Consider the following 17,976-nt stretch of genomic DNA (forward strand, 5'->3'; position numbering starts at 1 on the left):
CTACTCTGGTGTTTTATAATTTTCTTTCCTCTGCTTACTTCAGGTTTCATTTGCTCCTCTTTTTCTGTTTTTTCCAGGTGGAAGCTGAGGTCATTGATTTGAAGCCATTTTTCTTTTCTTAATATGAGCTTGTAGATAGAGCTATATTGCAGAAATTTTGAAAAATTTTTTTTCATTTTCATTCAATTTAAAATAGTTTCTAGTTTCTTCTTTGGCTTCTTTTTTGACCCATGGATTATCTAGAAGTGGGTTATTTGGTTTCCAAATATTTAGGCATTTTCTAGATCTATTTCTGTTATTGATATTTAATTTCATTTTGTTATAGCACCATACACCACCACCCCCCCCCCAGCTTTACTGAGGTATAATTGACATATAACATTGTGTAAGTTTAAGTGGTAAAATGTGATGATTTGATATATGTAAGTATTGCAAAATGATTACCACAATAGGGTTAATTAAAACCTCCATCATCTCACATAATTACTTTTTCTTTTCTTTTCTTTTCTTTTCTTTTCCTTTTGGTGAGATCATTTAAGATCTGCTCCTTTAGCAACTTTCAGTATTGTTAACTGTAGTCGTCATGCTGTACATTAGATCCCTAGAACTTACTCATCCTACCCTTTGGCCAACATCTCCACATCCCTCCTCCCCCTCCCCCCAGCCTCTGGCAGTCACCATTCTGCTTTCTGTTTTATGGTTTGGCTTTTTTAGATTCCACACATAAGTGAGATCATGCAGTATTTGTCTTCTATCTTTCTGACTTAGCATAAGGCCCTTAAGGTTTATCCATATTATCCCAAGTGGCAGGATTTCCTTCTTTATCATAGCTGGATAATATTTTATTATGTAGATATGTCATCTTTATCCATTCATCCATAGATGGACACCTAGGGTGTTTCCATATCTTGGTTATTGTGAATAATGTTGCAGTGAACATGGAAGTGTGGATACCTCTTTAAGATCCTGGTTTTATTTTTTTTGGTTTTGGTTTTGTTTTTGTTTTTTGACATGTACCTAGAAGTGGGATTGCTATGGCATATGGTAGTTCTATTTTTAGTTTTTTGAGGAACGTCCATATTGTAATCTATAGTGTCTGTACATTCCTGCCAACAGTGCATAAGGGTTTGGATTCCCTTTTCTCACCAAGACTTGTTGTGTCTTCTCTTTTTGATAATACCCGTTCTAACAGGTGTGAGGTAATACCTCATTGTGGATTTGATTTGCATTTTCCTGATGATTAGTGATGTTGAGCATCCTTTTTATGTTCCACCTGGCCATTTGCATGTCTTCCTTGGAAAAATGTCTATTTAGGTTCTCTGCCCTTCTTAAAATCAGATTTTTTTTTTTTTATTTTGCTGCTGAGTTGTATGAATACCTTATATATGTTGGATAATAGCTCCTTATCAAAGAGATGGTTTGCAAATATTTTATCCCATTCCATAAGTTGACTTTTTATTTTTTCGTTGTTTCTTTTGCTATGCAGAAGCTTTTTAGTTCCATATAGTCCCACTCATGTATTTTTGCTTTTGTCGCCTATGCTTTTCTTGTCATATCCCCAAAATAATTGTGAAGACCAATGTCAAGGAGCTTTTTCCCTAATTTTTCTTCTAGGAGCTTTATGAGTTCAGGTCTTATGTTTAAGTCTTTAATCCATTTTGAGTTAATTTTTATGACTTGTGTAAGGTAGGGGTCCAGTTCCATTCCCTGCATGTGATTATCCAGTTTTCCCAGTGTCATTAATTGAAGTAACTATTCTTTCCCCATTGAGTATTCTTGGCTATTTTGTCAAATGTTAATTGAGCACACAGAGAGTTTGTTTGTGGGCTGTTGATTCTATTCCAGTGCTCTCCGTGTCTGTTTTGATGCCAGTAACATAGGGTTTTTATTACTATAGCATTGTAGTATAGTTTGAAATCAGGAAATGTGAAGCCCCCAACTTTGTTCTTTCTCAGGATTGCTTTGGCTGTTTTGGGGTCTTTTGTGGTTCATATAAGTTTAGGGTATTTTTTATTGTTGTGAAAAAAGCCATTGGAAAATTTTTTTAAAGATTTTATTTATTTATTTGATAGAGAGAGACACAGCGAGAGAGGGAACACAAGCAGGGGGAGTGGGAGAGGGAGAGGCAGGCTTCCCGCCAAGCAGGGAGCCCGATGCAGAGCTTGACCCCAGGACCCTGGGGTCACAACCTGAGCCAAACCAAGAGATGGATGCTTAACTGACTGTGCCAGCCAGGCACCCCTGCCTCTTCCTTTTGATTTGGATGTCTTTTCTTTCTTTTTCTTGCCTAATTGCTCTGGCTAGGACTTCTAGTAATATTTTGTTTTTAAAGATGTTTTTATGTATTTTATTTGACAGAGAGAGAGACAGCAAGAGAGGGAACACAAGCAGTGGGAGTGGGAGAGGGAGGAGCAGGCTTCCTGCGGAGCAGTGAGCCCGATGTGGGGCTCGATCCCAGGACCCTGGGATCATGACCTGAGCCAAAGGCAGACGCTTAATGACTGAGCCACCCAGGTGCCCCTCTAGTAACATTTTGAATAGGAGTTGTGAGACTAGGCGCCTTTGTCTTGATTTTAGAAGAAAAGCTTTGAATCTTTCTTCATTGAGTATGATGTTAGCTGTGGGCTTGTCCTCTATGGCCTTTATTATGTTGAGGTACATTTTTATCTATACCAAATTTTTTTAAAAGTTTTTTTTTTTTTTTTTAATCATGCCAGGGATACTGTGTTTTGTCAAATGCTTTTTTTTTTAGCATTTATTGAGATGATCATATGATTTTTATGTTACATTTTATTAATGTCGTCTATTACACTTAGTGATTTATGTATACTGAACATCATTGCATACCAGGTATAAATACCACTTGATTATGGTGTATGAACCTTTTAACATGCTGTTGAATTTGGTTTCCTAATATTTTTTTGAGAATTTTTTACATCTGTATTCATCCAGAATATTGGCCTGTAGTTTTATTGTTGTTGTTGTTTTGTTTTTTCTTGTAGTATCATTACTGGACTCTGATATCAGGGCAATGCTGGCCTTGTAAAATGAGTTTGGGAGTGTTCCTTCCTCTTTAATTTTTTGGAAAAGTCTGAGCAGGATATTCATTATTTCTTCTTTAAATGTTTGGTGGATTAACCAGTGAAACCATCTCGTTCTGGGCTTTTCTTTGTTGGGAGTTTTTTGATAACTCATTGAATCTTTTTACTTGTTGCTGGTGTGTTTAGATTTTCTATTTCTTCATGGTTTAGTCTTAGTAGGTGACTGTTTCTAGGAATTTATACATTTCTTTTAGGTTATTCCATTAATTGGTATATAATTGTTCATAGTGGTCTCTTATAATCCTTTCTGTTTCTGTGGCATCAGTTGTAGTATCTCCTCTTTCATTTCTGATTTTATTTAGTTGAGTCTTCTCTCTTTTTTCCCTAGCTGGTGAGCTAAAGGTTGGTCAGTTTAGCTTATCCTTAAAAAAAAAAGAAAAAAAACCCGAGCTCTTAATTTTGTTCTTTTCTATTGTTTTTTTGGACTCCATTTCATTTCTTTCTGTTCTGCTTTTGGTTATTTCCTTCTTTCTGCAAACATGGGCTCAGTTTGTTCTTCTTGTCTAGTTCCTTGAGGTGTAAAGTTCGGTTCCTTCTGTTTTTTTTTTTAAAGATTTTTATTTGAGAGAGAGAGAGAATGAGAGATAGAAAGCACGAGAGGGAAGAGGGTCAGAGGGAGAAGCAGACTCCCTGCTGAGCAGGAAACCTGATGTGGGACTCGATCCCGGGACTCCAGGATCATGACCTGAGCCGAAGGCAGTCGCTTAACCAACTGAGCCACCCAGGCGCCCAGTTCCTTCTGTTTTTTTAACTTAAGCATTTATCACTATAAATTTTCTTCTCAGAATTGCTTTTGCTGCATCCCATAAGTTTTGATATTTTGTTTCCATTTTCATTTGTTTCAAGATATTTTTAAAATTCTATTTTGGTATCTTTGACCTGTTGGTTCAGGAGTGTGTTATTTAATTTGCTCATATTTGTGGATATTTCGGCTTTCCTTGTGTTACTTGTTTCTAGTTTCATACCATTCTGGTTGAAAAAGATACTTGGTTTCATTTCAGTTTTTCTTTTTGTTTCTTGTTTTTTTGCTTTTTAATTAGGTAAGACTTGTGTTGTTGCCTAACATATATGATCTGACCTGGAGAATGTTCTGTTTGTGCTTAAGAAGAATGTGTATTCTACTGCTGTTGGATGGAATGTTTTATATATGTCTGTTAGGTCCATTGGGTCTAACGTTTAGTTCAAGTTTAATGTTTCCATACTGGTTTTCTATCAGGATGATTTATCCATTGTTGAGATGGGGTAGTGAATGCCTCTACTATTATTATATTGTTGTCTGTTTCTCTCTTCAGATATGTTAGTATTTGTTTAATGTATTTAGGTACTCCAGTGTTGGGTGCTTACATACTTATTGTTCTAGTCCCTTGATGAGTTGACTCCTCTATCATTATGTAATGGTCTTCTTTGCCTCTTGTTAAAGTTGAATTAAAGTCTATTTCATATATGTATAGCTACTCCTTTTCTTTTTTGGTTTCCATCTTGCATGGACTATCTTTTTCCATCCCTTTACTTTGAGCCTATGTGTATCTCCTGAAGGCAGTGTATAGTTGGGTCTTTTTTAAAAAAATCCAGTTAGCCACTCTGTGTCTTTTGATTGGAGACTTTAATTCATTAACGTTTAGAATGATTATGAATAGGAAAGGACTTACTAATGCCATCTTATCAGTTGTGTTTTGGTTGTCTTGCAGTTCCCTTATTCCTTTCTTCCTCTCTTGGTGGTTTCCTTTGTGCATTGATGATTTTTTATAGTGGTGTGTTTTGATTTCCTTCTCTTTATGTTTGTGTATCTACTCTAAGGTTTGGCTTTATGGTTTCTGTGAGGCTTCCATAAAAGATTTTATACATATAACAGGACTGTTTTATGCTGATAACAACTTAACTCCATCTGCATACAAAAACTCTACCCTTTATTTTTTTAAAAATTTTATTTTTAAGTAATCTCTACACCCATCGTGGGGCTCGAACTCACAACTCTGAGATCAGGAGTTGCATGCTCCACCAACTGAGCCAGCCAGGTGCTCCAAAAACTCTACCCTTTTATTCTTCCTCTTTTATGTTTTTGATGTCACAATTTGTCTCTTTTTATATTGTGTATACATTAACAAGTTATTGTAGCTATAGTTGTTTTAATGCTTTTGTCCTTTAACCTTTTTACTAGAGATAAGTAGTTAACACATCACAATATTACAGTATAACTCTAATGGAGCTCTGAATTTTACTATGTACTTTACCTCTATGTTGTATATTTTCATCCTTTGAAATAAATAGCATCTTTTCATTTCAGCTTGGAGAATTCTTTATTTAGCATTTCTTGCAAGGCATTATCTAGTAGGGAGGAACTCACTGAGATTTTGTGTGGGAAAGTCTTTATTTTTCCTTCATTTTTGAAGGACAACTTTGCTAGGTAAAGTATTTTTGGTAGTTTTGGTTGGCATTTTTTTTTCAGCACCTTGAATATATCACCCCACTTTTTCTTGGTCTGTGAGGTTTCTGCTGAGAAATTCATTCATAGCCTTGTCAGAGTTCCTTTATAGGTGACAAGGTTCTCTTGCGACTTTTAAGATTCTCTTTGTCTTTGATTTTTGACAGTTTTATTGTAATGTGTCTTCAGTTAGATCTTTTTGAGTTGAATCTGTTTGGGGCTCCTAAAAGCTTCGTGAATTTGGATGGCCAAATCTTTCCCCAGATTTGGGAAATTCTCAGACACTATTTTTTGGAATAGGCCTTTCTACCTGCTTCTCCTTTTTTTTCCTCCTTAGACTCCAGTAGTTCATATTCTGCTTCTCTTGGTGGTATCTCATAGCTCACGTAGGCTTTCCTCACTCTTTTTTTTTTTTCCTTGTTCTCCTTTATCTGGGTAGTTTCAGAGGTCCTGTTTCACAGATTCTTTCTTCTGCTTGATCCATTCTGCTGTCCATACTGTCTATTGTGTTTTTTATTTCATTCATTGTGTTCTTCAGCTTCAGAATTTGGTTTTATATCATTTCTGTCTCTTTGTTTAACTTCTAATTTTGTTCATGCATTGTTTCCCTAATTTTATGGAATTATCTTTGTGTATTCTCATAGCTTATTGAGGTTCCTTCAAATAGCTATTTTGAATTGTTTATTGGCCAAATTGCAGATCTCCATTTCCCCATTTTTTCATATTCCTTGAAGTCTTGCATTGCTGGCTCCTCCAGTCTTTACTGACTGACTTCCAGAGAGAAATACCTTCTGTCAGCCCTACTAGGGATTCTGAGGTTTTTGCAAACCTTCTATGGATATCCCTGTCCCACACTTTTTGCTTCCTCTTGTGGCAGAATTCTTAAGCTTGTATGTCTTCTCTCAATCCTGAAAAGCACCAGACTGAGTACTGACAGCTTGCCTTTTGCTTTTATGTCTTCTCTCAATCCTATTTGTTTCTTTATATTTTAAGTCAATTTGTTATAGGTAGCAGACACTTGGATATTTTTTAAAATGTAACCTGGTAGTCTCTTCCTTTTAACTGAGTTGTTTAGACTGTTTATATGTAATGTGATTGTTGATATGGTTGGGTTTAGTTCTAACATTTTACTGTCTACCCTTTGTTCTCCTTTTTTCTCTATTTCTCCCTTTTTGGATTGATTTTACATGATTCCATTTTATCTCCCTTGTTGGCTTATTACCTGTAACTCTTTGTTGTTATTTTATGGTTGTTTTAGGGTTTCTAGCATCCATCTTTATCTTAATAGAATATTTCTTTAAGTAGTACTATGAACTTTAAATATAGTTTAAGAATTTTATAACAATATATTTCCATTTCTTTTTGACAATTGTGGTATTGTTGTTATACATTTAACTTCTACATATATTATAAACCCCACAAGGTACTATTTTTTTTTTTTGTTTTAAATAGTTATCTTTTGTAAAGATTTAAATAGTGAGGATAACGTCTTTTATATATCCAGTGAGTTAATATTTTTGATTCTCTTCATTCCTTTGTGTAAACTCAGATTTCTACCTAGTGTCATTTTTTTCTGCTTGGAGGTCTTTATCATTTCTTACAGTGAAGCTTTGCTGGTATTAAATTATTTTTATTTTTCTGTATATGCAAACATGTTTCTTTTGCCTTTGTTTTTGAAAGACATTTTGGCTTGCTATAGAAACCTAGTTGACAAATATTTTTCTCTCAGTTTTTTGGAAATGTTTTTTCACTGTCTTCTGGCTAACATTGTTCCAACGAGATAGTCCATGTAATGATTTGTTTCTGTGTACATACTATTTCTTTTTCTCTGCTTTTAAGATTTTCTCTTTTCACTGATTTTAAGTAATCTGATTATATTGTGCTATAATGTTATTTCCTTATTTTTTTGTGTCTAGGGCTCTGTGATTATAATTTATAGCTTTAATCAAATTTGGAAAATTTTTGGTCAGTTCTTTTTCTTTTTCTCATTCTCTTTGTTATTCTTTGGTGGCTCTGAATACATGTATTATACAGCTTAAAGTCCTCTCACAGCTCACTAATACTCTGTTAATGTTTTTGTTGTTATTTTTTAAACCTGGGCTTCCTTTTGGGTAATTTCCACTGATATGTTTTCATGTTCACTGTTATTTTCTTCAGTGATATCTAATCTGCTTTGAATCCTATCCTGTTTGTATTTCATCTCAGACATTGAGGTTTCCCTGTCTAGAAGCATAATTTAATTTTCTTTATTTCTTCTGTTTCTCTACTTACCATGTTCAATCTTTTTGAGCTTATGAACCACAGTTATATCACTTTTTAAATTTTTATTAATTACTTTATTATTTTTTAAAGATTTTATTTAGTTATTTGGTGGGGGTAGGGCTAGGGGAAGAGGGAAAGAATCTTCAAGCAGACTCTGCACTGAGCGTGAAGCCTGATGCAGGGCTAGATATCATGACCTGAGCCAAAATCAAGAATTGGATGCTTAACTGACTGAACCACCCAGGCGCCCCCACTTTTTAAAACGTACTTCTAATTTTGTCATTTATACCATTTTGGAGCCAGTTTCAATTGATTTTTCTCTCCATTACTTTGCCTTAAAGTCTTATCTAGCTTTCCATGGTTGTAGTTTTTGATTAGAAATAGTTTGATCCTTTTAGTCTTTTTTTTTTTTTTAAGTTTTTATTTATTTGAGAGAGAGAGAGAAGAGAGTGCATGAGTAGGAGGAGGGGCAGGCTCAGCAACGAGCCGGATGCGGAGCTTGATTCCAGGACCCCTGGATCATCACCTGAGCCGAACGCAGATGGTTAACTCACTGAGCCACCCAGGAGCCCCTAATCCTTTTAGTCTTGATTTAAGATTTTTTAGGAAAGAGCAGAAGGGCAGTCTAGGGCCACTTTTGTGTTACTACTGAGGCAAAAACCTCCTGAGAATTTTTTCTGATGTTTTGTGGATTATGAGATTATTTACTCTGGCAGAATTTTTGGTCTGCAACAGCGTAGGCTCCCATTATTGGAAACAACAAGAAATGCTAAGTAAATTTCTTGAAAGAATTTCTTGAAAGCATTGTAGAGCTACCAAAGCAGCCAAGGCTTGGGTGTCCAAAATTAGTGCTATAAACATTTGTTTTAAATTTTAGAAAGAGTATTGCTTTTAATTAAAATCACTTAAGATTTTTGTATTTATAAGTTCTTTTTAAGTTACAAATTGAACAGTTTTTAAAGATAAAATTTTTCTAGCCTCTGAATCAGTGTGGGAGTATAGTGGAAATGACCTTGTACTTGGGAAATGAGAATATGAGTTGTGATAGTCTCATGACCAGTCATGTAATCTCTTGCCAGTCACCTTTTGTCTCTGGATGGGCTTTTGTTTCTTCATCTGTTCTAAAATTTTACAATAATTTTTATTTTTATCACCAGTGTAGCTAATTGAGGCATTTTATATATATATAAAATTTTATGGAGACCTTTTACATGTTTCTGCTGTAGTTCACCCAGGTAAATTAATATCTGAATTTCTCATGTAGCATTAATTTAGGCATAAAGTATAATTTGATGGGTTACACATAGATTCTTTTATAGATAATTCGTAACTACTAAATAAAACTCATTTCCCAGAATAAGGGAGTAAATAACAGTAAGTGGTTGCCAAAGTGTATTTTATGTGCCAGACCCTGTTCTTAGATCTCTATATGTGTTCATTCATTCATTCATTCATTCACCTCACATAGAGATAAGAGACTATTCCAAATTATTTATCTAGATGGGTAGAACTGGCATTAGAACTATCTTTTGGCTTCTTAATTCATGCTTTGTTATGCAGACCCCACCCCCAATTTGAATGTGATTTCCTTAATATCTGCATGGATTATCATTTGTAAAATGCACTAATATACGTAAGTGATTTTATTTCATCTTCATAGTGCTCCATGAAACAGTGTTTTACAGATGAGTGAACTGAAATCTGGAGAGCTCTATTTGAGTGTACCACATGTGGGAAGCGATGAGTCTGGACTCAAATTCTACTCTTTCCTCCAAATTGTTTATTTTCACCATGCCATTATTTTCAGTGAGCATAGGAAAGTGAATACTGAGTTTCTTGAAGTGGTTGAAGTACTTTTTTTTCCCCTTTCATTTAAAGCAAATCTGGCATACATGTATATGAAATATTTATTTATACTTCTTTTGGCTTAGCTATTTTTTTTTACTCATCCTTGTGGCTAATGTTTTGATGTGTCTTCCTCAGGGAGGTTTTACTTACTCAACGCCCTGCTTAAGGACTAGGTCAGTTTTTCCACTTATTATTTGAAACCCTCAGAAGATCAGATGATTGTTTTTACACTAAACATTCATAAGCCTTTATTTGTGGTTGTATGTTGAAAAAAATCAGAGAACAAAATTAAATTTTTATCAAACCTGACAAAATACGATTCATAGGTGAAAAATTATGTGGAAAATGAAAAATGGTTAAAGAATAAGAGTAGTTAGCAGCATAATCTGATGAGACTGAAGAAAATACATTTTATTTATAGGTGAGATACCCCCTCCTATTATGAGTCTTAATCCGGTTAATCTTTTTAATATAATAACTGTATGATTCTCAACCATGTCTCTCTTTGACAAGATTTGCAAGCTCAGATAGAGCTTAACTTTTCACAGGAGTCAGAGGATTAGGGTTAAAGTTCAACCTCCAACTTTAAACCTTTATGGTTTTGAGTTGCAGTGTGTTTTTCTTAAGGTCTCGTGTGTATGTTTTCTTTCCTTGCTAGAGCTCTGGAAAGGGACGTAGTCCTCATGGAAGGGTCTTCATGTCCTCCTACCAGGTGGGGAAGCTTGGGTTTTGCACTCTCTGGCTTCTGTGCGGCATTTGTGAGCAGCCTGACATGTTTGACACCAGTGTGACAGCAAAGAAGTGTGTGAGCTGAGCAGTGTGAGGTAGGGTCCAGCTGTGCAGATTTTATCTGTACATCAGGCCAAGGAGCAGCAGTTAGCCAGATCTGACAGTAAAACACAAGCACCTTCTACCTCCACTCCAGAGTGCATTTTAATGTGTGTGTTTACCAACTAGTTGGCATTTGACGCAAACGAAGTTGTCAGAGCTGGGTATTTTTTTTCCCCCTTCACTCTTCAGTGTGTTGGTCTATGGTAGTTTCCCCCAGTATACCTTATTGCATATCACAAAAAGATACATTTTCTAAAACAGAGTAAAGAATCATGGCGTCTGCATTTTTTTTACTAAATTTTACATTAAGAATTAGTAGGTAATATGTTTGAGTTAATAATAGGTAATGTGTTTAATAGGCAATATGTTTACATAGTTCAAAAATCAAAACAGTACACCTGGAATGTTTTGAATAGCCTTGTTTCACCCATGTCTCCTTCTAGTCATTTCTCACCTCTGCCTCATAGGTAACCACGTTAATAGTTTGTCACATATCCTTTATGTTTCTCTATGCACATATAAGCAGATATTCTGTCTCTTGTCTTTTACTTCCTGAGATATTCTGTAGAGCTCCTTATTTCTCTAACAGGGAAGCTTCCTCATTCTTGTTTACTGTTGCATTGTATCTCATTGTGTGGATGTACCATGGTTTATTTAACCATTTTCTGTGGATGGACACTTGGATTGTTTCTAATCTTTTTGTTTAGTTGAGATAAAATTTACATACCAAAAAATTACATACCAAAATACTCGTTCTTGTAAAGTGGACAGTTAAGTGGGTTTAGTATGTTTCCAAGCTTTTGTTCTACAAATAGTGATCCAGTGGGTAAACTTGTACATATGTTCTTCTGAACATGGTGCAAGTATATCCATAGAAAAAATCCGCAGAAGTAGGAATTGTCAATTGCCCATTGGTATTGTAGTAATTTGCACTCTTGAGCATGAGAGGACTTTTCCTCTGTAGTCGAGCTCAGAGTGACTTTGCCTTTTTATAAAGCAATTTTAATTCTTAAGAAATATGTGAAGTTCATGAACTACCAGTTTAATCTAATATTAATTCCTGATTGATTTCACCAAGGTAGAGATGACCAAAAGTTCTTTTTAAGTTCGTAAATATATTGTTTATAATTGATCTCCTTAGTTAACTGGTAAAATTGTAGGCTGTGAATATTGATACACAGAACAGATTACAGGTATATGGATCCACATTCTTTCCTGCCATATAGATATAATGATGTTCACAGTATCAAAATTAAAATTTCCAGTGGAAAGAGACCATTTATATTCTCCTTGCTCTGTAGTAGGAACATTCCTGTAGAATTTTATCCTTTTGATACAGCCTTCCAAGTTACAATGTTTTATGCCTGTCTGATACATTGGACTTCAACTGAGCTGGGAAGTAGGTTGTTTTTATAATGATGTAGTTTAAGTTTTAATTATAAATAGAATTTCAGCCTCCATTGATGCCTGTTGATCTATGGAACAGGTCTATTGCTGTTTAATCTCATTAAGGTAGAGTATTTAATTCCTTAGAGGTGTTGACCTTTGTGCTCCTTGTTATACACAGATTAGCTTTATAGATTTGCCTGAAGAGGTCTTCAGGTGGTATGTATGTATGTATGTATTTATTTTAAGATGGTATTTATAAGGTGGAGCCATTTCAAGGTTTGAGTTTTCATGTGTGTTTGAATTATTCAAGGATTTTAATAATGCGTTAAATTTTGTCTGGGGGCATTTAAGAATCCTGTCTATAAAAAGGCCTGGCAAAAGATTCATAGGAAAATACAGGCTTTCCTGAGGTCAGAGTGACAATTGCGGTATAGATTTTTATTAAATTTGTGATGAAGTGCATAAATGTGTAAGTATATGCATGGAAATATCATTGGTTCTTTCTGTTCCCCAAGTAGTAGCTAATGTTGAAAACAGATAAGCCACTTAACCGATGATTTATCTAAACTAATGGTTTTTGTTAGTATTCTAGGTTCTTCATAAAGGCAAACTGTTTATAGTTTAACTGGTAAGCCAGTCTTACCATTGTAGATGGGAAAATACCTTGGGTCCAAGTAGAAAGCTTTCATTAAATAAATAGACCAGAATTTTGTATGAGAGTGTTTTGCCTCTGTAAGATCAACTGGTTGCTATATTTCTACTCCTTTTTTCTTTATTTACCTTGGATAATTTGCAGAAAGATACAGAAAGATTTAAGTTCTGCCCAAAAGGTGTTTTCTCTGGACTACTCTGATGGGTCTGTGAAAGAAAGCATAGGGGAGGGTGATAGGGTCGCTGTGTCTGGTTGAGCAGGTTGTTGACTGCATAAAGACAGTGTCCATTGGAGCAGGTGGGGGCTAAATTCCAGTTTGTGTTCAAGCCATACTCCATGGAATAAGGCTGCAATGACCCAGAGCAAGGCGTACCATTTTGTAATTCCTACAGAGATGCTGATAACAGCCTGAATATGCATCTTATTATAGTTTTATTTGAAAATCAGTTGTTTCTGCCTTTTCTGTTTTTTTTTTTCCTTTGAGAAATTTTCTGTAGTATATAGATAATTCCTATGTGAGTGTGTGTGTATATACACACACATATAATGCCATTTATATGCCATGTGGTCTCTTTCTCTCTGTCGCGCGCGCGTATACACACACACACACACACACCCACACACCCACACCCACACACCATATATGTTAGGTATTCTTTGGAAAAAAAAAATCCTTCAGAAGGAGGACATCACCTTATATGTATTCGATTCTTTATGAAATACCCTATTATATGGGGTCCTCTCTTAGTTACTTTGTTTGAACAGCATGGTACTGTTTGCGAAGACATAGAAATGGCCTCAGAGCCTCAGACAGTGCTGGCTGTGGATGCTTAAAAATGTTTCTTTATAAAATTGGAAAAGAAGTGAAGATGCTTAACATGGATTTAGTACTTATTCTAGAAATGAATGATCACTTTAAAAAAAAGTAATACGTGGGGCACCTGAGTGGCTCAGTTGTTAAACGTCTGCCTTCGGCTCGGGTCATGATCCCAGGGTCCTGGGATCGAGCCCCGCATCGGGCTCCCTGCTTCTCCCTCTCCCACTCCCCCTGCTTGTGTTCCCTCTCTCGCTGTGTTTCTCTCTGTCAAATAAATAAATAAAATCGTAAAAAAAAAAGTAATACATAAGTGGATACTGTATCAAATAAATGTTTATAGGATGAATGAATCTTCCAAATATCCTGACATTCTGTAAATGGTACTGTGGTTTGATTTGCTATTTCTAGTGTTTGTGTGATAGAAAGATTCAGAAGCTGCTGTGTCTCAAGCACATTATACAGACAGGAAGGTTTGCTCTGGAAAACTGTATAGGGATCTCAAAAGGCGAGTCTAGTGATGAAAAAGACCATGGTGTTAAAGAAACATGTCAAGATTGGTGAATCAAATTGTTTCATGGAATATGAGAGTGAATAAAATCATTATTTCTAAATTAACGCTTTATGCAATGTGTAATTTAAATGTATATAATTAAATTAATACATTTTATAATGGGCATTTGGCTAATTCCTGTCTCTAAAAGTTTCTACATTCAGGTTGGCTAAGTTTTGCTTGGTATTGTCTTACTGGAAAAATAAGGGATTGTCTTATATTCTGATCACTTTATATTCAGTCACCTATAATCATTATTATTTCTAAACAGAAACTGAGGCTTCTTGAAGAGCTCGAAGATACTTGGCTTCCTTATCTGACCCCCAAGGATGATGAATTCTATCAGCAGGTAAGATCTTTTCATATTTTTATCAATTTGTATTGATTTGTTCTGATCTAAGAAGCAGCTGTGGTCTGGAGAGGTTAAATGAGAAGTGAAATGGTCTGACTTGGTCATCCAGTGACTCCTCATCACCCACAGAACATCCCAGTTCCTTCACGATCTGCTTTCTGCTGTGAACCTAGGACTTTGGCACAGTGGACTGCTTTCTTTGTCCCCAGACATTCCATGCTTTCTTCTACTTCCTTGCCTCTGCTCCTTCTGGTTCTTCTGCGTAGAATATCCTTTTGCCTCTTAACCTTGTTGCCAGATGGCTAATTCTTCAAGACTTCAGTTAAACATCACCTTCTTTTTGAAAGTTTCCTTGATTTACTTTACCTGAAAGTGACTTGACCATACTCTGTTCTGTGCTACTTGTACCTTATAAATATCTCTATCATGCCTATCACATTGTATTGCAGTTATGGGATTCCATGTCTCTTTCCCTGAAGTAGTCAGTACTCTTTCAATTATAAGTGATAAAAACCCCAACAGACTCATTATAGCAAAAGAGGAATTTATTTTAAGATTTTTTATTTATTTGGCAGAGACAGAGACAGCGAGAGAGGGAACACAAGCAGGGGGAGTGGGAGAGGGAGAGCAGGCTTCCCGCCGAGCAGGGAGCCTGGTGCGGGGCTCGATCCCAGGACCCTGGGATCATGACCTGAGCCGAAGGCAGACGCTTAACGACTGAGCCACCCAGGCGCCCAAAAGAGGAATTTATTGACTTTCTTAACTTAGATGTCTAGGAGTACATGGCTGAATCTAACTTCTCAAAAGGTGTCATCTGATCCCTGTTTTTCTCTGTGTCGTGTTGCCTCTCCTCTGTGTGACTTCATGCTGGCTAGGCTCTGACCTGCTAACGTACATAGGAGGAGTCTGACAGCCCAAGGAGTATGTGGTCTTAAGCACATGGGATTTTAGAAGAAGGTAGCCATTTCTTTTTTTCTGGTTCCATCTGATTTCCCTGGGAGTGATCTTGTTGGCCTGGTTTGAGTCCTGTGCCTATTCCTGAACCAGTCATTGTGTTCAGGGGCGTGAGATGCTCCCGTTTGCCCAGCCTCGTTCATGCACCCACTCGTGGAGTTGGGTTCAAATATGACCATTTCCACTCCAACTGCATGGACTGTGAGCTGGAGATGGCTGGTTTCCCCACAGGAAAATTGGAGTCCTGTTCCCAAAGAAGGAGGGGAAGGCATTTTGAGCGGGCACTAATAATACGTGTTCATCTGTTCTTTCCTACCAGAATGTAGGCTCTTGGGGATAAAAATTGGGCCCCCTCATCTTTGTTTCTCTGGGACCTCGCATGCAAATGTATATGGCTGATTCTCAGTAACTGCTGAAGGGGGGCAGGAAAGATGTTTACCCATCTAGCATCCAGGCCCCTTGACTTCCAGTTCACTCAGTTCCAGGATGTTATCTGTCATCTCCGTTCTCACTAGATCTTCACTGTCTTTCACCAGGTCAGTCCTTTTATGGATTGCTCTAGTTTCTTCTCTTTGCCCCTCTTTCTTAATCCTTAGAGCTATAGCACATTTTCTAACCAAGACATAGATCTGAGCATGTCAACCCCCTGCTTCAAACCCGGCAGTGGCTGCTCATTGCCTGGCTCTTGCCTTCCTAGTCTTATCTCTCCAACTCTTTCATCTTGTTACCTACACTGGACTTCGGTAGGACCTCAGACTAGCCAGACAATCTCATGTTTTGGGCCTTCTTGCTGCATCCTCTGCTGCCATGCGTCCTCCCGTTCCTTGGTGAACTCCTGTTACCTGTTAGCCCATGTGTCATCTCTTGTAGGATGCTCCCTGACACCTCCGCAGTGCAGAGGCTTGTCTCTGCTCCCTCTTGTGTGCACCCGTAGTACTTTATATGTACCTTTATTATCTCCGTGATTTCATTTTTATGCTTGTCTCCCCCATCCTCTGTACTTTGTATAGCGCCTGGCACCTAGTAGGTGTTTAATTAATTTGCTTGGATGGATGACTGACTTAATGCATGCATTAGTTAATTTTAAAAGCAAGTTATATAATAATGTTTAGTATGCTTTTAATTTTGTTTTCATACACATACACTTCTCCCCAGGGAGGTGGCATCGTGAAAGGTGTGCAGGGTATATACAGAAATATCATATGCCAGCATGGTAGGGTTTTCTAGTTTTCCAAATTGTCTTAAGTGAACATATATTCTTTGGTAATCAGAAAAAAAAAAAATTATCCAAAGGACCCTTAAAACAAACCCACAAAATACGATCAGTTCTTAAATCCTTATTACTGTTTTTATAGATAGAAGCCATCTGGTACATGATTACACACACTGTTCTAAAGCAGCTTCTGAGCCTTTCGGCTTTGGTATGGTGCAAGTAGTAGTAGAACATGAAGAATTAAACACAGAGGTTATCAGCCGCTGTACTCAGAGCCAGCCCTACACCTGGGGATAAAAGGAAACTCAAAGGCAAACAACAACTATCAAGGCTGCTCTTTTATCTTTCCAAGACCTACAACAAGTCTGATACCAATATCTAATCACCTTAAGTGCACCTTATCATAAGGGTTAGTGCTTCAACATACCCTTAAGTAAAGGAAATCTATTCTCTTAAAAGACGAAGGGAAAATACTTTTTTAATGACATGAATAAATAGAAAGTTCAGACCCAACGTGGGGTCCTTTTCAACAGGCCCTGGCCCCAGGAATGCCAGTCCAGCTGCTAGTCACAAAAGCAAGACTTTTTGCAGCTTCCCTGTTGGGTATGTGTGTTTACCCTTACAGTGGGTGCCGTTCAGTCCTCACAACTCCTTCGTGCATTTATGCCACAAATGTGCATTCACTGACTGCTCTTCTTCAAGCTTGCAGTGTTCGAGGTAGGTATTATCTTCCTCTTCTAGAAATTTCTCTTTAGATCCACACTAAGCTCCGTATCTGAGGAGCAGAGGTGGTCCAAGCCCACATTTATCTGACTCCCAAGGCCCCTGCTCTTTCTGCTCTGTTGTGCGCCTCCCAGAATACTGTACTCAAATTCAAAATACCTTCAGAGATGTTTTTTGGTTTCATCTGATAAGACCATAGAGAAAAGAAATAAAACAACAACAACAAATCTGAAGTAGAAAAGTGGAGAGAACTTCTGTAGGTTCACCAGAGAGCACAAGGAAATGAGGAACTACCTAGTCCAGAACCAACCCTGGCTTCCAGATCTCTGAGTGCTACCTCTCGTGTCCAGAGAAAATACCTCTCTCCTCAGTACACCCCCTTGCTTTCCATTACCGTGTACTTTCCACTCTGCTTGCTCATCTCCTTGCTTTACATGTATTTGCTCATTTACATCTTACCACAGCCCTCTGAGGCAGGAGGTTTTTTAAAATCCCATTTTAGAGATGAGAAAACTGAGGCACAGAGGGGTTTAAAATTTTGTTCAAGGCTTTTAGGAAGCGAGAAGTGTCAAGACCCGGGTTTGAGCCCAGGCGGTCTGACTCCTGGATCTGACTCTGAGCATCATCCTACTGTATCTCTTGGTGCTTCTGGGATTGCTCTGCTTTCATCCCCATGATCCTACACCTCTCTCTTGATCCCTGCCCTCCCCTGTGACCTCCAGGGTTCCAGTTCCAACTACCTGCTGGGGGGCTGTGCCTGGAAGTCTTGCAGGGGCATCTAACCCAACACAATCCATATTCATTCATTACTGACTTCATTGAACACGGATGCTTAGCTCCCCTGCCCTGTGCAGGTAATGTT

General features: G+C 37.2%; 1 protein-coding gene across 3 annotated transcripts in view; it reads left to right on the top strand.

Annotated features, from left to right (window-relative positions):
* Nucleotides 1-17,976, top strand: part of FTO (FTO alpha-ketoglutarate dependent dioxygenase) — a 372,292-nt gene that overhangs the window by 88,570 nt on the left and 265,746 nt on the right. For all 3 annotated transcript variants that reach the window (XM_028093842.2, XM_028093856.2, XM_028093848.2), the window contains exon 2: nucleotides 14,144-14,221. In XM_028093842.2, coding sequence (XP_027949643.1) covers nucleotides 14,144-14,221 — 78 coding nt within the window. The remainder of the gene's footprint in view (nucleotides 1-14,143; nucleotides 14,222-17,976) is intronic.

The sequence above is a fragment of the Eumetopias jubatus genome, unplaced genomic scaffold (assembly GCF_037043125.1).
Source record: "Eumetopias jubatus isolate StellerSeaLion01/CBP00866 unplaced genomic scaffold, mEumJub1_p1.0 scaffold_10, whole genome shotgun sequence".
NCBI classification, from domain to species: domain Eukaryota; kingdom Metazoa; phylum Chordata; class Mammalia; order Carnivora; family Otariidae; genus Eumetopias; species Eumetopias jubatus.